The sequence below is a fragment of the Vulpes vulpes genome, chromosome 6 (genome assembly GCF_048418805.1).
Source record: "Vulpes vulpes isolate BD-2025 chromosome 6, VulVul3, whole genome shotgun sequence".
Classification (NCBI taxonomy): domain Eukaryota; kingdom Metazoa; phylum Chordata; class Mammalia; order Carnivora; family Canidae; genus Vulpes; species Vulpes vulpes.
Window position 1 is genome coordinate 1,063,113 of NC_132785.1, and position 21,228 is coordinate 1,084,340.

A 21,228-nucleotide genomic window follows, 5' to 3' on the forward strand; every position below is an offset into this window, starting at 1 on the left:
GTAAAATGCACACGGTCGGGTATTGTTTTGAATTAGAAGCTGCCAAATTGGTAAGGAGGAAAGTGAAGTCGGGGTTTTTCTTTTTCTTTCTTTCTTTCTTTCTTTCTTTCTTTCTTTCTTTCTTTCTTTCTTTCTTTTCTTTCTTTCTTTCTTTCTTTCTTTCTTTCTTTCTTCTTTCTTTCTTTCTTTCTTTCTTTCTTTCTTTCTTTCTTTCTTTCTTTCTTTCTTTCTTTCTTCTTTTTTTTTTTTTAAGTAAGGGTAGGAACTTGGGTCGTCAAAGCTTCCGGTGTGGAAGCAAGTGTGTATGGTCAGCACACACCTTCCTAAAACACACTTATCCCGCCCCAGGAAAGCAGGGCAGGCCACGTGGTGAGGCTTCAGGAAGGCCTCAGCCGTTCGAAACGACACATACCCACCATGTGCTTCGACGTGGAGGGGCCTGGAGGGGATGACGCTGAGTGAAGTAAGTCAATCGGAGAAGGACACACATTATATGGTCTCGTTCATTTGGGGAATATAAAAAATAGTGAAAGGGAATAAAGGGGAAAGGAAAGAAAATGAGTGGGAAAGATCAGAAAGGGAGACAGACCATAAGAGACTCCTCACTCTGGGAAACGAACTAGGGGTGGTGGAAGGGAGGTGGATGGGGGTCAGGGTGACTGGGTGACGGGCACGGAGGGGGGCACTTGGTGGGATGAGCACTGGGTGTTATGCTATATGTCGGCAAATTAAACTCCAGTAAAAAAATTAATATGCAAAAAAAGAAAGGCCCCAGCCTCACCGTGCCCCCCCCCCCCCCCCCCACTGTGTTGAAGTCGGAAGCGCCCTGCGGTAAACTGGGAGACAGGCTGGTGCCTCGGGCTGTGGGCCATCCGCGGGCTTTCAAGCTCCACAAGAGAACTGCCTCCAGGGCAGGGCCCTGCCCCTAAGGCGCCAGTGGTATGAACCCAAGAAACGCATCGTTAGTGGTTAGTTCTTTAAAATACAGCTTGTGGCATTTACAGGATTTCTAGAAGGTGCAGAAGAAAAGTCTTAGCCACCCTTGAGAGTGGCTGAAGTTAGAGGAGAAGCAGCCAGGCTTTGCTGTCACTTGGCCCGTTTCTGTCTTTGTGCTGCCACCTAGAGAGGAAAGGAAAACACATGTTGTACTCTGGGGAGCAGGGGCAGCCTGGAACCCCCAAGGCTGTCTGCACCTTCCAGAACGACAGAGCAGGGTGGGCTGGTTGAGCCCTGAGCAACAGCAGCTGCGACACTTTGGCTTCCGAGGGAAGAGCTCGGGTAAGGGACGGGGTTTCTCCCTCCTTGAGCTCATTCTGGGGCTGATCTTAGTCTTCTGGAGGAGCGGGGGTTGGGAGGGGGCATTTTTCTTTGTGCTGTTCAAATGCAGTGAAACACAAAACCCTAAGGTCACCCCAATTTATGGAATGAATGCCGTCATTTCGGAAAAAAACCAAAAATATCAGAAACACATGAGAACAAATACATAATACAAAACACATAATCTTAGGGATTATGCATCCTAAGATGCATATTTCTTAAACTATCTTTCTACTCTTTTTCTTTTAAAAGGGAGATCCTGGGGATCCCCGGGGGGCCGGCGGTTTAGCATCTGCCCTCAGCATAGGGCGTGACTCCCCCGGGTCCTGGGATCGAGTCCCGCATCGGGCTCCCTGCCTGGAGCCTGCTTCTCCCTCTGCCTGTGTCTCTGCCTCTCTCTATGTCTCTCATGAATAAATAAATAAAATCTTAAAAAAAAAAATAAAAAATTAAAAAAGTAGGAGGCCTTATGTGGACTCCAGCGTATTAAAATACAGGGAAGTAGGGACTTGCCGGTGGAAGTGGTTGGTCCCTAACAGCCTTCTGGGAAGCGCCTGTGACATTTAATGACGACTCGCTGACTGCGTACGAGCTCAAACACTACGTAACCTGCAGCTGTTATGTTCCCAAAAAGACGTTTTTAAGCGGATGGAAGTCAGATTTCTGCGCCATACTCAGAAATGAGGTTAGACATCCGTGACCACCTGCCTCCACAGGACTCTCACCCCCTGCCCTCGTCTGCCCCTAGAGCAGAAACTTCTGGAAGGCAGGTATCTGTGGGCCACGCTGGCAGCTGTATTTCTGGTGTCTGGAACACCTGGCACGTGGCAGGCGCTCAGTATATGTCCTTAAAGGAGTAAATGAATCTGAGCTTGTCCCTTGGCTTTTTCCTTTTGCGAGCACGGACAACATTAGTTTCGTACGTTTCTGATTAAAACACACGCGTGCGGGAACCACCCTTTTAGCATCTCTGAGGTCGCTTCCTCTCTCAATCACATCTGGCGTCTTTCCTCCCTCTTCTATAGTCTTCATGGACGGGACAGCCTCAAAACGCCATTTGCTAATGGAAGTTTGTAGAGGCCAACGGGCGACAGGCGGGTCACAGACCCACGTGCAAACGCACCAGCGAGTGGAGGCCTGGCCGCGGCCCACCCGAGGATGACAGGGCCTGAGGACCCCTGCTGGGTACAGCAAGAGGCTGAAGCTCCTGAATCTGATGTTTCCTTCCTTAAAATAAGGCTCACAATGCACGCAGGCTCCCCAGGGAAGGACGGTGACAGCCGCACCCAGGGGGCGAGGTCCGGGCGGAGGCCACCAGGGCAGGGTGGGCCCGGCGCCCTCAGGCTGTGCCACCTGCTGGACCGTGGAACAGGGACACCCATTTCCCGCCCGCTCCGAGGGTTCGGGAAGACGCGGGCCGGTCAACGTCAGGGAGGGTCTCTGCTCGCCTGATGGCCCGCGGCGGCAGGTGCCCGTGACGCTCCCCAGGGCGCGGCCGGCCGTGGGCACCGCTGAGGACACGAGCAAGGCCGCGGCGCCCCCTCCCTGCCCGGGGCCCTGCATGCAGGGCTGTCCCGAGGCATCAGGTGACGTCGGGGCAGGTGGTCCCCAGCCTTCAGGCCCGGCTGCGGGACCCTGGTGCGGGCGCTGGCACGATGTGGGCCTCCGGGGCTGTGAAGTGGGGAGTGACACCCGGGAGCCGTACCATCCCCGACGGTCACGCACGTACATCCCCGTGAAAATTGCTCAGGGCCTGCGGAGCATGTGGGCAGCTGCCACCAGGCCTTCCCACCGGCGTCTCCTTGTCCCTGCAAGGACAGCGGCGACAGGACACCCACACGGCAAGGACACGGCGGGCACCAGCTCTCCTTCAGGCGACAGATGGGGTGAGCCACCCAAGGAGCTGGAGGGGTGCCGGAGACAAAACCCTGGCTGGTCCCCTGCCCCGGAGCGTGTCCTCCCGCGGGGGCTGAGGCTCCACCGGTAGCAGGGCCCGGGGCGCTCGGGGACCTGGTCTCGCCCCACGGGGAACACGCGACTGTGGGCCAGTGAGCCTGGTGACCCGGTCCCGGGCCCACACAGCTCAGGCCGGACTGGACCACGGCCAGGGCAGCAGGGTCCGGCTCCGTGAAAATAATTGGTCATTTTAGGCCGATTACTTTTACTCTTCGGGAGTAAACTCTTTAGTTCCGTTTGAAACATGGGGAGTCCTTTTCCACTTCGTCACATTTTTAAAGATTAAGATGCCTGTTACTGGTCTTGTCACAAGTTTGCATGTAAGAGAAGCAACAGGTGCATTTGGTAAGTAAACGGATACTTTCTGGTCCTCACTTCCAAATTGGCCTCGCGCCTGCTATGTCTCCCCGTCGGAGGACGACGATCCTGGGAATGGGCTGTGGGGCCTGGAAACACGCCCGAGCTCGCAAAATTCGATTCACTCGATTCGATGTGGGATTCACTCGAAACCCACATTAAACCCGACGGAGGCGCGTCTCCTTGGGAGTGCACAACTGAGAAGTACAAACCTTGAAAGATGACGGAGCCTGAGAGCCAGAACGTAGGGGGAATTTCAGAGGAAGATAAACCAGACATAAAAAAGAAAAGAATGTTGGTAATCCGAGATACGTTTCAGAAATATGTATGTCTTGACAAAAACGTTGGAGGCTCTTGTGTGTGTACATGAGTGGTTTTGTAGTTTGCAGAGATATTTTGAAGCTCACCCCAAGTCAGCACATTAATCAAAAAGATAAATAATGTAAGTAAGAGAAGCAAAGGGCCACGGGATTTGGAGCCAGCCCTTGGGGTTGGCTGTCACTATCCCGGCTCCTATGGCCACTACCCGGCCTTACGTCTATAGCTGTTGTGGGGATTCAAGCAAAACGCTCAGGACAGCGCTACTACACGGATGCTGTACAGAGTGTGTTGTTATTAGAATCACCGGTTACTAGTATTACCAAATAATCACGTGAGAAATGGGATATTAGTACAGTTTCAAAAACTGAAGGGCATTTTTACAGAATAACTGACCACTAGTCTCAAAAGTGTGAGATCAGGAAAGGACAAGAACCACATGATCCTCTCAACAGATGCAGAAAAAGCATTTGACAAAACACAGCATCCTTCCTTGATTAAACCTTTGCACAGTGTAGGCACAGAAGGAAAGCCCCCAGCGAATATCCGTCTCAGTGGGGAAGCACTGGGAGCCTTTCCCCTAAGATCAGGAACACGACAGGGATGTCCACTCTCACCACTGCTATTCAACATAGTCCTAGAAGTCCTGGCCTCAGCAATCAGGCCACAAAAAGAAATAAAAGGCATTCAAATTGGCAAAGAAGAACTCAACCTCTTCCTCTTTGCCGATGACATGATACTGTACATAGAAAACCCAAAAGACTCCACCCCAAGGTTGCTAGAACTCATACAGCAATTCGGCAGTGTGGCAGGATACAAAATCAATGCCCGGAAATCAGTGGCATTTCTATCCACTAACAGTGAGACTGAAGAAAGAAAAATTAAGGAGTCAATCCCATTTATAATTATGCCAAAAAACATAAGATACCTAGGAATAAACTTAACCAAAGAGATAAAGGATCTATATTCTGAAAAGTATACAATACTCATGAAAGAAATTGAGGAAGACACAAAAAGATGGAAAAACGTTCCATGCTCATGGATGGGAAGAACAAATATTGTGAAAATGTCTATGCTTCCCAGAGCGATCTATACAGTTAACACAATCCCTATCAAAATACCATCAATATTTTTCACAGAGGTGAAACAAATAATCCTAAAATTTGTATGGAACCAGAAAAGGCCCAGTATAGCCAGGGAAAGATAAAAAAGAAGGCCAGAGCCGGGGGCATCACAAGGCCAGATTTCCGGTTGTACTACAAAGCTGTGGTCATCAAGACAGTGTGGTCCTGGCACAAAACAGACACAAAAATCAATGCAACAGAATAGAGAACCCAGAAGTGGACCCTCAACTCTATCGTCAACTAATATTTGACAAAGCAGGAAAGACGATCCACTGGAAAAGGACAGTCTCTTCAATAAATGGTGCTGGGAACATTGGACATCCACATGCAGAAGAACGAAACTAGACCGTTCTCTTACACCAGACACAAAGATAAACTCAAAATGGATGAAAGATCTAAATGTGAGACAAGAGTCCATCAAAATCCTAGAGGAGAGCACAGGCTACAACCTCTGTGACCTCGGCCCCAGCAACCTCTTACTAGACATGTCTCCCATGGCAAAGGGAACAAAGGCAAACACCAACTATTGAGACTTCATCAAGATAAAAAACTTTTGTGCAGCAAAGGAAAAGACAACAAACCCAAAAGACAACCTACAGAATGGGAGAAGACATTTGCAAATGTTTTTATCAGATAAACGGCTAGGATCCAAAATCTGTAAAGAACTTATCAAACTCAACTGCAAAGAACAAGTAATCCAGGCAAGAAATGAGCAGAAGACGTGAACAGACATTTCTCCAAAGACACACAAATGACCAACAGACACATGAAACAATGCTCCACATCACTTGCCATCAGGGAAATACAAATCAAAACCACAATGAGATCCCACCTCACCCCAGTGAGAATGGGGAAAATTACCAAGGCAGGAAACCACACATGTTGGAGAGGATGCGGAGAAAGGGGAACCCTCCTGCACTGTTGGTGGGAATGTGAACTGGGGCAGCCACTCTGGAAAACTGCGTGGAGGTTCCTCAAAGAGTTAAAAATAGACCTGCCCTACGACCCAGCAATTGCACTGCTGGGGATTTACCCCAAAGATACAGATGCAGTGAAACGCCGGGACACCTGCACCCCGATGTTTCTAGCAGCAATGGCCACAATAGCCAAACTGTGGAAGGAGCCTCGGTTTCCATCGAAAGATGATGGATAAAGAAGCTGTGGTCTATGTATACAATGGAATATTCCTCAGCCATTAGAAACGACAAACACCCACCATTTGCTTCGACGTGGATGGAACTGGAGGGTATTATGCTGAGTGAAGTGAGTCAATCGGAGAAAGACAATTACCACATGATCTCACTCATATGTGGAATTTAAGGAACAAGCAGAGGATCACAGAGAAAGGGAGGGTAAAATGGAACAAGATGTAACCAGAGAGGGAGACAAACCATGAGAGACTCTTAATCATGGGAAACAAACTGAGGGTCGCTGGAGGGGAGGAGGTGGGGGACGGGGTCACTGGGTGACGGGCATTGGGGGGGGCACATGATCTGATGAGCACGGGGTGTTATGTAAGACTGATGAATCACTGACCTCTACCTCCGAAACTACTAATACACTCTCTGTTAATGACTTTAAATTAAAAAAAAAAAATGATTACCATTTTGAAAAGGTACAAAATTTAACTGAATAAAAGTTCTGTCCTATTATCTCAAATGCTTTATAAAGAACATCAAATAAATACTGCATCTATACAGAAGCAGAAATAAAAAAAATATATATATTTTTAGCTGGATTAACCAAGAAAACAAAAAGATACACATGACCAATCAGGTATGAAAAAAAAAAAAAGAAAATCACTACATATCCACAGATATAAAAAGATAATAGATACACGAGACAAAACTTATGCCAATAAATTTGACAACACAGATAAAACAGACACATTTCTTAAAAGACATAAATTACTAAAACTGGCACACACACATACAAAAGAAAATTAGAATAGCTCTATATGTATTATAGAAATTGAATTTGTAATTAAAAACTTTCCTAGAAAGAAAATTCCAGGCCCAAATGGCTTCCTTTGTTGAATTCTGTGCAACGTAAAAGGAAGAAACAATTACTCATCTCCTATAAACTCTTTCAGAAAATAGGTGACGAGAGGATATTTCTCAATTCATTTTCTGAGGTCGGTTTTGCTCCTGATACCAAAACTAGACGGAATTATTACAAGGAAAACCACAGACCAACATCCTTCATGAACAGAGATACAAAAATCCTTAGCAAAATAGGAGGAATTAATTAAAACAGAATACTGTGTAGGGAAAGAACAATGCACTATAAACAAAGTGTGGAATGTTATTTTAGCTTCCAAAAATCAATCATTATACTTCACATACTAAAACATAAACCTTTATTGAAGGAAAAGTACGGGATCATCTCAGTAAATGAGGAAAAAAATAGGTGATAAAGGTCAATACCCATTCCTGACCAAAACTCTCGGTGACTTGGGAATAGGAGAGAAACCTGCAAATCCACACGCACGGTGGTAGAAGCGAGGAGCACATCTTGTGCATAGACAGTGGTTTCTAAATGAAAAGGAATCCTGGCTTTTTAGGAAAAAGGTAGATTCACAGCAAGGGCAGAAAGGATACCAGAGCCTGGAATACCCTGTCACATAAGAAGAAAGGAAGTATTAAAAAGTGACTGAAACACACCAAAAAGATACAGAAGCCAGCCAGTAGGGGCTCCCACTGGTCCTTCTGGGTCATTGTGAGCAACAAAATAATTTCATAGAACTCACGGGACAAAATACAAAATCTCCAAGTCCATACTTACATGAGTTCATAAATGAATAAGTAAGTATAGGAAGGGAAAGCTATTCCTCCAAAAAAAAAAAAAAATTCCAGCTAAATATAAAAAAAAAATAAGTACAGAAGAAATGAAGGAGTTAGAAAAATCACCCGTCGATTCTAAACTTTGTCAAGGGTGAATGTTTGTTGAGACTGTACTTAAAAGCCCCAGAGCATTTACCCCCATATTACCCATTAATTACAAAGGAAAAAAGCCGTAACTCTACGGTGGACAGACCAGTATCAAAGGTTACCACCACCTTAGTCAAGGTGAGCGTCACTCCTGGTGCGTCACCCTGTGGCTCCTGAGACGCTGCCCTGAGAAAGACTCGCCGTTACCTCTGTGGGTTCCCATAGGGTATCGCCGAAACCTAATCAAGAGCAACCACTAGCAAACTTAGAGTGAGGAACGTTTAGCAGGTAACTGGCCTGTACTCTTCAGTAATGTCAAGGTCGAGTAAGATAAAGACCAGGTGAGAAATTTTTCCAGATGAAAGACTGTGACGATGTAAAAGACGTCTCCGAGCTAGATGGTTTTACCTAAAGTCTCCTTCAATATGGCCCAATAACAGAATATTCCTATGCAAAATTATTCCTTCCGGAACACGGGTCAAGATGGAAAGGCAGCATAATTCTGACACTTAACCTAATTACAATATTGCTTTTGAATATATAGAGGCAAAAATTCTAAGGAAGAGCCCAGAAAAGCTAATTACAACTAGACTTGACATGGCTAGACCGGAAGCAGACACTGGGATCCCTCATCTAACGTCAAGGAGGGTTTATCACCGGAACTGAAGTACAGTTCAACGAAAGCTCTCTCGTCACCTCAAGAGGTGCCAGAAACATATTTGATAACAGCCGACACCAGTTACTAAATAAAACTTTAAAGAAACCAAGTATGAAATGAAATATCAAAAATAAATATTCCTTATCATATTAACAGCTAGTGTCAGAATGGTGACGTACATGAATCACATCACAAATCAGTCCGAGCAGCTACTATTATTACTCTTCAACACTGTTCCAGGTATTCTCACCCAGGATATGAAAGGCATAAAAGAGGTGTAACTATCAGAATTGTACACAATTTTTCAAAGATTACATACCTTATACACCAAAGACCCAATATGAATATAATAAAGTTTAAATTTATAATAAACAAGTTTAGTAAATTGGTTATTTAAAAGATAACTATATAGAAAAAAAAAGGTAACTATATAGAAATGTAAAACTTTACCACAAAGTGGCCAGTTAGAAGATCTAACTAAAAAATAGATTTTATTAATAGCAACAAAAATATCTAAACATATGGCTAAAAAGAAGTATCTAGAACCTATATGAAGATGGAAGAACCAAATGTTAGTGAAAATATGGTTGGGATTCTAGCAAATATAGAGAAATACAATATTCTTGAGAAACAACAAGGAATTTTATAAACATGTCTGTCTTTCCCCTAAATAATTTATGTGTCTAACAAAAATCTCAATAAAAATCCCATTGGAACTTACTCTTAGAACCCGAGAAAATAATTGTACAGCTCTCACGGAATAATCAACAGGTGAGAAGACAATCAAATTAGAGCTTTATCTCACAGCATATTTAAACACAAATTCTGCAGATGATTTGTCATTAAATATAAACCAAAAAATTAATTATTAAAAATTTAGAAGAAAAGTAAGTGACTGGTTAACTTTCCTGCAAAGGGAAGCATCTTTCTAAGTACAACATCAATGTAAAGGAGAAGTTTATACACATATGCACATAAAAACATATATAAATATACCAGTTATATTTATATATTCATATACATATATATACACATACATAAAACCCAAAAACAACTGCATGACCAAAAAAAAAAACATACACAAAAATTAAAGACCACTTTTGGACCAAGAAAAAATTTACAATGAACATGGTGGACAAAAATTAATGTCCTTAAGTTTTAGAGTATCTCTAGAGTCTGTAAGAAAAATACTGATACTTTCACAATTTAACAGATAATTCTCTGTAAGATGATGAATGGTTTAGTAAATGTGAAAAAAACGTTCAATACTATTACTAATCAGGGAATAAAATGCTTTTTTCCCACTTATTTGCAAAGATAACATTCAAAGCTAACGAGGTGGCCCTAAATAAGAACTGAAACCACCATGGGTTACAGGGCACGATCCTGTGCCCTTTCTGTGAATGATCTTCCCAGAAGTATGTATTCGGAAAATTCAGTTATAAACTGGCAAGCCCACATCTAAAAATCTATTCTAAGGGAGCAATTAAAGATGTGAACAAACATTTACTTATAACCTGATGCTTCAAATGGTGAACATTTATAAGTAATGTAAATGTCCAAAATAGGGTCATGGTCATTACATAATCAAATATCCAAATAATTAAAAATGACCAGCATCAAAAAAAGCGTATTTATGAAGAATACTTTAGTAGCCTGGGAAGATGCTCCCAAAATGAAGTGTCAAGAAAGAAGATGATAAAATTAGTATTACGATTCCTTAAAAAATTATTATTATAAGAACATGTGCCATATATGATCTCTGGGTAGTGTCAAGTTGGGAGATTACCACTTTAATTTTACGCCTTTCCCTCTTTTCTACAACAAACATGTATTATTGAAACAGAAAATATTAAACAGAAGATTTACTGAAAACAAATGGCTTTTAGGAGGTAGTAGTTTCCCCGACAGCTGCGGATTGCTGTCAGTGCGCTGAAAACCCTACTGCTATAGGGACCGTGTGGCAAAGCGGCATAAAGTAACAGGCACACGCTCAAATATTGTCACATGTCAGTTTATTGAGCAAAAACCAGGATGCCAGCTAGAGGATAACTCTATTCACTTGATTACTTTTCATGATGTCAAACAAGACTCTGAAGGCCACAGAGTTACACAATGACTTTCCCACATTTTGTTCAGAAAGACAAAAATCAAATCCCAGGAAATGTCTGATTCTGAAAATTGCCTTCATTTTTTTTTTTTTTTCTCCAAAAGGCAGTAATTAAGGGTCAGGAGGTACACTGGTGCGGGGGAAGGACAAAAAAGGAACATGTAAAAGGCAAATAGTTTTGCTAGATTTCATTGTCAAAGTTTCAGATCTTTTCAATTTTTTTTTTTACTTTTCGTAGCAAAAAAGGAATCAATACTTTTCATTCCGGTCTTGTCAACTTTAGCCAAAGCCTTCTGAGCTGCAGTCATTTTGCTATTTTTCTGTTAAGGAAAATAAGAGAAAAATTGTTACAAATGTAACATTTATGAATTGTACATGCAAATCAGACAAGACCATGCACGTCTCAAGGTTCATGTATTTGTTGCTAACGTGCTTCACAAGGGAGCGATGATGATGATGATGATGATTTTTTTCTTTTAAGTTCTGATTTCCATTCCGGGTTTAGACCCAAGACCTAAAGTCTGGAGCAACAGGCAGGAGACAAACCTCTGCCCTCTGAGGGTGGAACGTTATGACCCGTGGTTGACTCTGGGGGGACGGCTCCGGAGGGAGGGCCTATTAGCCCAGTAGCGCCAACAAAGGGACTGGGAGCGACTGGGGGGTCACAGCGTGTTGCGGCGTGATGACGGGTGCACAACGGGGGCCCAGGGCAGCCACGGGGGCCTAGGACAGCTGCTGTATCCCAGACAACCCGTACCCGGGAGCATGGGGACCAGCCGGGCGACCGCCCCGGTCCTCGTCCGACAAAGGGAGACTTTTCATAAGGCTGCCTGGAGGACCCTGCCTTTTAGAGGCCGCTCCCCTGCCGTCACTGCCTGGCTCCGTCCTGGGACCCGCGCTGCCAGACGCTAAAGAGCAGCAGGGCCGCACGGGCTGGGACTCGGCAAAGCCGAAGCCAAGCCCTCTGTCCCCCGAGCGCCGTGGGGCGAAGCCTCTGCCGGAGACCCTGCCGGGGGCACGGGGCACGGGCCCTGGCATCTTGCTTCTCACATTCGGCCCCATTTCGGGGGCTTGTTTTTTGCCTGGATGGGACAAAGTGACAGTCTCCTCGAGACGAGTTACCCCCCGAGTTCAGCTGACATCCTGGCCCAACCCCTCAGTTCCTGGGACTGTGCCCGGGTAGACGGGACAAAAAGCAGCCGTCACAAGGGTGGGGGCAGAAACAGTTCCACGGAGGAACTCAGGAACGGCCCCTCTACGGAAGCCGTCCAGAATGCTCCCTATCTTGCCAAGTCTCAACTTGGATTGCCCCCTGACGTGGCCTGCCCAGATACGTCACGCAGAGCCCCAAGGGTCAAACCGATGAACGTTAAATGCCAAGGAGCGGGTAACTGCTGTTAAAATTTAGGAGGAGGGGATCCCTGGGTGGCTCAGCCGTCTGGCACCTGCCTTCAGCCCGGACATGATCCTGGAGACCTGGGATCGAGTCCCACGTCGGGGTCCCTGCACGGAGCCTGCTTCTCCCTCTGCCTGTGTCTCTGCCTCTTTGTGTCTCTCATGAATAAATGAATAAAATCTTTAAAAAGTAATAAAAAAATAAAATTCAGGAGGAAGTTAATTTATCTTAGGGCAGGCAAGGTCTTTCTAAGCATAAAAATAATGAGAAAGTCACAAGGAAAAACATTTCCTACATTTAATCCTCAGAATAACTTACAACTGTTTAAAAAAAAACAAAGAATAAAAAGGCTAAAAGCCAATTAGGGAATTATTTGTACCCTGTATGTCATGAAGTGTTGTTAAATTCCTAATCTAGAATAAGCTCTTAAAAATCAACAATAAAAACCCTAGTATCCCAATACGAAAAACAGGCACTGGACATGGACTGACAATTTGCAGAAATGCAAATAGGCCACAAGCATTTGGAAAAAACAAACAACTAACTTTTCTCGTCAGAGAAATACAGCCTAATTAGAGAGTCAAAAATTTCAAGAATAAAGATAATATTCAGTGTTGTCAACAAAGCAAGATGAATGCTCAACAGCAATGATGGTTGGGAATACAAATTTCTACATTTTTGGAAAGCAGTTTATATACATATACACATACATATGTGCAGAGATACACAGTTTATATAACATGTAGACACACACATATACACAAACATATATTTACACACATATCTAAACACGAGCTCCTTCCACATGATTTACATGTTTTATAGTCATATATATGATTATATGACAAAATCATGATTATATATAATCAATATATAAAACCACAATCCTATATATGTGCACACACATATTTACATATTGTCTCAAATCACAATCCTACATATGTACACACACACATATATTTATATATTATCTCAAAAATCATGGAAAGAGCTCATGTTTTCTTTTCTTTTTCCTTTTTTTTCTTTTTCCACAGAGCTCATGTTTTCTAAGCTCTTACCCTTTCTTAGTTCTAAATTGTGTCTAATGAGATAACCAGAGATACAGACTATAACGTTTATCACTTCATTAGCACAAGAAATTAAAAAAAGCAGGATAACCCATGTGTCCAAAACCAAGGGAGCTAGTAAATAGATCATATTCCTTACGGCGAAATAAAATAAATGACTGAATATCGTGAGACCATTAAGGTTGTCACAGAAAGCCTCATGACACGTAAATGTTTTCACGATACAGTGCTAAGGGAGAGAAAGGGGGCCCCGAACTGTAAATATTAAAATGCCAATTTTAAAAGCTATGCATGCATTCAGAATGTATGGATCAGATAAAACTTTGCATGAAAGGTCATGAAAGTATTTCCTGGGGTGACTGCTGGATGGTGACTAAGGACTATCGTCATCGTCACAAGCTCTGGGAAGCTTCCCGGCAGCACAGCTCCCTCGCTCTGCGCCCCTCCGAGGACAGAGTCCCGCACGCTCTTGCTACGTGTACCGCCCCGCCTTGACCCGGGAAAAAGCCTTCCCGGCTTGACACATTTGCTGCCGTTCACAATTGTGACTTAATCACTGAGTCACAGAAATGCAAGTTACTAATCCTTGCGTTAAATCACAAAATTAGGGCAGCCCAGGTGGCTCAGCGGTTTAGCGCCGCCTTTGGCCCAGGGCGTGATCCTGGAGACCCGGGATCGAGTCCCACGTCGGGCTCCCTGCATGGAGCCTGCTTCTCCCTCTGCCTGTGTCTTTGCCTGTCTCTGTCTCTGTGTGTCTCATGAATAAATAAATTAAAAAATCTTTAAAAAAAATTAAAAAAAATAAATCACAAAATTATAATTTAAAATTAAAAAAAAAAATCACAAAATTATACAATCACAGTCAAGCACATTCCCGGATGTCCTTGCGCAGATCGCCTAACTGGATCCAGGAACGGGCCACGACGGCGGGACACACATACCTTTTCAGTCTTCAAATCCTTCCTGTTAAACTTAGTGTAATCTTCTTTTGCTTCTACGGGCTCATCAGATAACTTTACTTTCTGCAATGTTAGAGCAGGGAAGTGATGTCAAATGTCACCTCAACACATCAATTCGGTTTTTTTTTTTTTTAAAAGACTATACGGGTCATTTTGGTCAAGGCCAAAGGGAAGAGCAGACCCTGCAAGGGGCCCACTTTGCATTTCGCCAATTGTGTGGGAGAGCGAGCCGCGGATCCCCCCGGAGCGGCAGCTGTGAGGCGGGCCCATCCGACGGGCTCCATGGCCCGGCCCACGGGCAGCCGAGCGGTGCTGCTCATGGATTCTGTTCGTAGCAGCGTGACGGGGCACCTGGGTGACTGCCGGCTTCGAGGACAGTCTAGGAGGGCGAAGGCGGGCACAGAAGTCAAAGACAAGAAATTCTTTGAAGGGGGCCAGGTGTCCAGCTGGAGCCACCACTTGGTGTAATGCCCGTTTAGGAATAAGGCATGAAAAAAAAAAAAGCAATAAGGCACGAAATTATCTCTTATCACCATTTTCGTATAGCCTCACTCTTACCTCCTTTCGACTCAACTATCTCATTTTGTCCACATGAGGACAACCCTGCAAGGTGAGCAGCCAGCAGGACGAGGACGCACAGAGACTGAACGCACGACCGGAGGCCCCTTCGCAGAGGCCGGGGTAAGGCCCCCACTGCTGTGCAGGGCTCTTTCCACGAGGCCCAGTGCAACTAGCTCCGCCTTTCCTTCCTGTTTCCACCTTCCTCCTGAGCACTTTGCACCCATGAATGCGAGAACCTTGTCAGGAGCTAGGTCTGTGGCCTTAATGTTCACATAACTGAAGGGACTGGGACTTATTTACTATGTGAGAGGCACGTAGCAGGGCAGGTTAGTCTTGATGCTCAACACGGAGAATTGACGGCACAGTGGCCACAGCCTGGGTTTCTGCAGATCCTCAGGCTCTCTGTGGAGACACGGGGTGGACAAGACCCACTGTGGGTCTCCCCCAGGAAAGGCGGATTTGTTCCCAGCTTCCCTCCTCCTAACCCAGCATTTGCTAAAGCACAGAACTGCGGCGTGGGCGTTAAAAGACGCCACGGCACGTGTGTGGGGCCGAGGGGATGCAACGGCAGGCCCTGAAGTTCTTCACCGTAAAGCACAGAGGGGCATCCTGGAAATCCGTCACGTCACGCGGCGGGGAAGGCCTTCTCTTGGTCACGGGGCAACCTCCCCGCAAACGCATCTTCAAGGGAGAAAGCCTAGCTCATCACCAACGGACCACCTGCCCACACGGTGCGCACCCAAGCCACGTTCGGAAGAATACAGATTTCTACTTGAATTAAGGTCAGTAAAGGGCATTTAGGTGGGTGATGCTTATTTTTATGCAAAGGGGAAGGAGAGTGGATATCACAGGGAGTAGAGATGAAGGCTACGATGGCCTCGCACTGCAAAAGGCAGGGACGCCCGGGTGGCTCAGGGGTGGAGCGCCGCCCTCGGCCCAGGGCATGACCCCGGGGTCCTGGGATCGAGTCCCGCATCTGCTCCCCACACAGAGCCTGCTTCTCCCTCTGCCTGTGTCTCTGCCTCTCTCTGTGTCTCTCATGAATAAGTAAATTAAAAAACCTTAAAATAAAAAGCCTGCAGAAGGCTTGAGGTCCTAAGACGGTCTGCTCTCCTCTATGGTAAAACGTTCTACTACAGATGTGCTGTCCACTTGGGCACGCTCGCTTCTCGCTGATAAGTCCGATGGAAAACGTTCAAGATGAGAGTTAAGACGAAAAGCGCTTCTTAATGAGCATACACCGTTTAATAAGATGACTGACTTGTCCAAGGGTTTTGGCGGCTCCGGATCAAGCAAGACACTGGTTATCAGCTCATCAAAAAGACGACTATGCTGGAGGGGCCTCGGCACTGACCTTTCTCCAGTTATTCACAGCACGCGCCGAATATGTTCAAAGGAATCCTCATTTCTACACTTATTTTGTTATTTAAATGACCAGATCAGGGTCCTTGCTTGGGTGGCTCAGTCGGTTAAGTGTCTGACTCCTGGTCTCAGCTCTGGTCTCAACCTCAGGGTCATGGGTTCAAGGCCCGTGTTTGGGCTCCACGCTGGGCATGGAGACTGCTTTTAAAAAAAAAAAAGCCCAAATTGCTACAGATTTGGGGGAAAGTTTCAGAAGAAACAGGAAAAAAAGGCTCAGAAAGACAGCAACAAAGGCTATGACTCAATGGGTAACGGGTACAGTTCTGGAGAAGGAGCGAACGAACGGCCCAGTACCACAGGAGTTAGTGTCCGGCGGTTCTTATCCTTAACGATGGTCTGCAAGGAGGAGCTCAAGTGTCCCCAACCTGCTGACTGCATCCGCCCCGCCGGCCGCCAGCCGTCCACTCAAACGACAGAAAGGGGCGAGGGCGGGATGCTGGGCTTCGGCCCACGCAAACGTGTGATAGTAAGGAAATAGTGCAAAACACATTAAGGTCCACAGGCCCACGAATCGTGGGTGGCGGCCTCCCCGCTAGCACAGCGGAGCGGGGGCTGGGGACAGAGGCCGTGGGCTCCGTGGGGCTCACATGGCCACTCTCTGGCCTTTACAGACCAAGGCTGCTGACCCCTGATCTAAATCATCCCCAAGGACATCACAAGCACTTTAAGGTCTGGAAATCAAAATAAGAAAACAGAAAACCGGGTTAAAAGTGAAGGAAGGAAATGCACCACCGAGGACGGCACCAAGGGCCGAAGGCTTCCAGAACGGGCGCAGGTCCCCTCTCGAAGGGCCTCGAAGTTACTACGGAAGGCGGACATCTGGGAGAAAGACAGATGCGTCGCTTCTGGAGGGAGAGGAGCGAGACAGACACGCTCCGCCTCGTGTCACAGGGCAATCGGGTCTCTGCCCCCAGAGCGGCTGTCGGGGCTGAACTGCCACGGGAAGGACGCGGCCCTGACCCCGCACGACCTCGGGTCTTGCAGCAGCTGACCCCGCGCCGCGCTACTCCCCTCCAGAGAGGATGGCCCTCCTTGGACGAGCTGCCGACGACGGCCTACGGCTACCGTCACCGTCCATGCGCTTGAAACTTTCCGTCCTTCTCAAAAGTCGAAGTAATGAGCGCTCCAAACGGGACAGGATACCAAAAAAAAAAAAAAAAAACCCAAAACAATGAAACCCAAGCACGTTGGCCACATGGAAGGCAGGGAAAGGCGCGGTCCCTAACACCCACGGCGTGTCCCCCTTCCATTCTCAAGGAGCCGGTACCCCGCTGGTGGGGAGGGACCTCAGCAACACGCCGCCGGCGCACATCTCTATTTCCCTGCCTCCGAGAAGCGCTCCTCGAGGGTCGGGGGGCGGAGGGACCCCGCAGTTTGCCATCGGGGTGGTGTATGGCCGACTCCTCTGCTCTCCCCCTCCGGGAGACAGACACAAGCCGCAGCCCACAGAGCAGAGGAGCCGTGGGCGGGAGCCTGAGAACGTCTGGAAGAGGAAGTACACAAGTTGCCTTGATCATTCCAAGCAGGGGTGTGTTTTGGGGGGGGGAAGAAGCTTAGCTCCCCTCGCTCAAAGGATTCTTTGTGTTGCAAAAATCATGCTTTTAGCGCCTCCTTCAGCCCAGGGCATGATCCTGGAGACCCGGGATCCAGTCCCATGTCGGGCTCCCTGCGTGGAGCCTGCTTCTCCCTCTGCCTGTGTCTCTGCCTCTCTCTCTTTCTGTGCCTCTCGTGAATAAATAAAATCTTTAAAAAAAAAAATCATGCTGCGTTCACCTCTGGGCCAGTAACAATTAGATCTGGCAAAATGAGTTTTTGTTATACGTCGAGTATTCCTGACGATTAACAGAGCTAATTACAGCACCTGGCTGGATTTTAATTCTATATCCGTAAGGTTTTTACGTAGGTTATCTGGCTCCAACCAACTCTTAACTTGGTTTTCGCAGCACTGTTCTTATCATTCAGGTAAAATCTACAAAAATAAAAGAGTATCGATGGAGAGCTCATTATAATCTTTTTTTTTTTTTAATTTTTATTTATGATAGTCACAGAGAGAGAGAGAGAGGCAGAGACACAGGCAGAGGGAGAAGCAGGCTCCATGCACCGGGAGCCCGACGTGGGATTCGATCCCGGGTCTCCAGGATCGTGCCCTGGGCCAAAGGCAGGCGCCAAACCGCTGCGCCACCCAGGGATCCCTCATTATAATCTTTAATCCACCCAGCGTCACTCCGCCCAAGGAGGACTCAGTAGGCTTTACAATGTACTAGAGCACACTCTACCTCTGCGGTAAAAATGTAATATTTATCCAAGTCCCCCAAAGATATCTTAGTCACAGCTCCTTACCTTCGATGGAGGGCTTGGCAATGGAACTGAAGGTTCTGGAAGCCTGAGGAGTCAAAAATAAGAATCAGAGTCATGGTTTTTCATAGACAAGCAAACAGAGAGACTGGGTCACCTTAGGACTTAGTAATGCGACTTTCTTGGACTAGCTTCACCCCCCGGTGTCCTAGTGTAAACCATCTCGGTGGAAAGAATGATGTTTCTCTAAATGAAAAAAAAAAAAATCTTCATTTTTCTCATATTGGAATTGTCTGAACTAAAAAAATAAAATAAAATTAGGACTCACTTGTTACAGTGGAACTGCTCTTCTTTAGTCTCCATAAATTTAGCATAAATGTAGTATTTCTCCCTTCATAAGTGATGAATCCACCATACATATATTTTTATTTAAATACAATGTATTTGACATACAATGGAATCCAGCGTATATTTAATAAAAGTCAGAATTATTTTAACTGCCTAACAAAGAGTCAGAAAAACTTGACCTTTCTTCAGTTAAAGAGAAGTTTAACTGACACGTCTTTCTCTCCAAATCTTTAACCAAAAGCTAATCACTTCTGAGCAAAGAAAGGAATTTAAGAAATAATAGGAGTACAAAGACCTAGGTCTCTAATGAGACAAACAGGCACTGAGAAACCCAGGGAAATATTAAACAGAAAGATAGCGTTATCAATCTAAAGCAGGCTTTCAGAAACACTTTATTATGGAAACCAGTTTCCACTCATTGTTTTTTAAAGTAGGACCTATGCAGTTTGCTAAAAACAGCAACTATATATCTATTAAGAAGTCGCTTTATCTTCACGTATCAGAGGGGAAAGCTATTATAAGAATCAGGAAAAGCTATTATCACACCCATAAAATCTTAACAATAGTTGCTAAAACCTAGAAAAGAAACACATTCCTTTCAGCCTAAGGTAAAGTCTTTATATTATATTAAATATCTTTATGAAGGACAAGCCACAAATCAAGTCGTTCTTATAAACCCCTTTTCAGCCTTCAGACACAGATTGTGTTTCATCATTTGAGTTCCAAGTGCTGGGCACAATGGAGGTACTTGGCCAACGTCTAATGACTGTGAAAATGCTACAAAACCTTTAAATGTAATTTTCAAAAATATTCTAGGGGCGCCTGGATGGCTCAGTCAGTTAAGCCTCTGCCTTCGGCTCAGGTCATGATCCCGGGGTCCTGGGCTTGAGCCTCAGGTCAGGCTCCCTGCTGAGCAGAGCAGTGGGGGGGTCTGCTTCTCCTTCTCCCTCTGCCCCCCCCTCTCAAATTACAAAAACAAATCTTAAAAATATATATATATATTCTACATGCCATCTATTGTTTTCTTCTAAACTTTATTTCGCTTAAAATGATCACGTGGAACCAAATTAGCAAAGTCTAACTGGGAATAAAATTTTATACCGTTTACCCTCTACAATCATAGCAACTCGCGATTCCAGTCCTAATGCTCACTAGTTTCCTCAATCAATATGCATCACATCAATTTGTTCCAATAAATCAGTGTCTATTAAAAGTCGCCTTCAAACCACAAAGCCTAGGATCTAACTCAAGAATAATTTCTTATCTGAAGCAGTGATGTGATAAGCTTTAAAGGAACCTGCTGGGGAACCGAGAAGCACCGAGGCACTTCCTAATTATAACTAAAGACGAATGATACTTACTTTAAATATTTTGCTAAGTCATCACTTAGTTCTTTAGGGATGTAATCAGATATCAGGCCATGGGCATAGCAAACATAATCCTCTGGAAGAAACAGAATGGAGAGTGCAAGACAAAAAATTAGTAACAATTATGGTAGTTTTACAGTCAAATTGACCAGAGTTAAAATTCTGGCTCTATCAGGCCTTAGAGACTCACTTAAGCTCTTAGCCTCCACTTCCTCATCTGTAAAATGGGGATGCTAACATCCATCTGTTAGAGTAGTGAGCAATTTCATGGATGAAATATGATAGAGGATGATATCAAAGTTAGGAGATGACGTAACACAGCAGATGCTCACCAAATGATGGTTAGAACAAGGATTCGGGGTCGTTTTCTTAGCTGAGGCCTTTGAATACAAATAAGGCTCAAAATCAGCTGTGACAATTTGACATGTTCGTGCCTTCTAAAGACTAATCTTTTCTAGTTCTGTTGCAATACAGAATAAATCTAATTAACGAGTAGTAATGAGTATGTTCATTTAAGAGACATACTATATGACACGTCTCTGTCAAGTACGTGCTTTATAAGAATCCTGAACATTACACATACCCTCAAACTAGTAAAACTGCCTTCTGGGCCGCCCGGGTGGTTCAGCACCTGCCTTTGGCCCAGGGCGCGATCCTGGAGACCCGAGATCGAGTCCCACATCGGGCTCCCTGCATGGAGCCTGCCTCTCCCTCTGCCTGGGTCTCTGCCTCTCTCTGTGTCTCTCATGAATAAATGAATAAAATCTTAAAAAAAAAAATTAAAAAAAATAAAACTACCTTCAAAAATGTATAAAACTAAGCTCGGTAGGATGTATCATTGTCAATTAATTAATTCTTAGCACCTGGACACTCAGTTCTAAAATGAAGCCGTGGCATCAGTGAGCTGCAGCTACATGAGACCAAACCTGTTTACAGCCCTGATTTTAAATTCAGTATTTCACGTATACTAGAGGATAATCAAAGTTAATATGTGGATAATCATTTGAAGATAATCAAAAACACTGTCTCAGGTTTGCTGCTGG

General features: G+C 45.2%; 1 protein-coding gene across 5 annotated transcripts in view; it reads right to left on the reverse strand.

Moving 5' to 3' along the window:
• Positions 1–633: 633 nt before the first annotated feature.
• Positions 634–21,228, reverse strand: part of RNASEH2B (ribonuclease H2 subunit B) — a 68,488-nt gene continuing 47,893 nt past the window's right edge. For 3 of the 5 annotated variants that reach the window (XM_072760516.1, XM_072760517.1, XM_072760519.1), the window contains 4 exons: positions 20,180–20,261; positions 18,516–18,558; positions 14,175–14,255; positions 10,659–11,090 (listed from right to left, as the gene is read on the reverse strand). In XM_072760516.1, coding sequence (XP_072616617.1) covers positions 10,983–11,090; positions 14,175–14,255; positions 18,516–18,558; positions 20,180–20,261 — 314 coding nt within the window. In that variant the 3' untranslated portion in view covers positions 10,659–10,982. Of the gene's footprint in view, positions 1,120–10,658; positions 11,091–14,174; positions 14,256–18,515; positions 18,559–20,179; positions 20,262–21,228 lie in introns of those variants that run through there. The other 2 variants (XM_072760521.1, XM_072760518.1) reach the window with 2 other exon arrangements.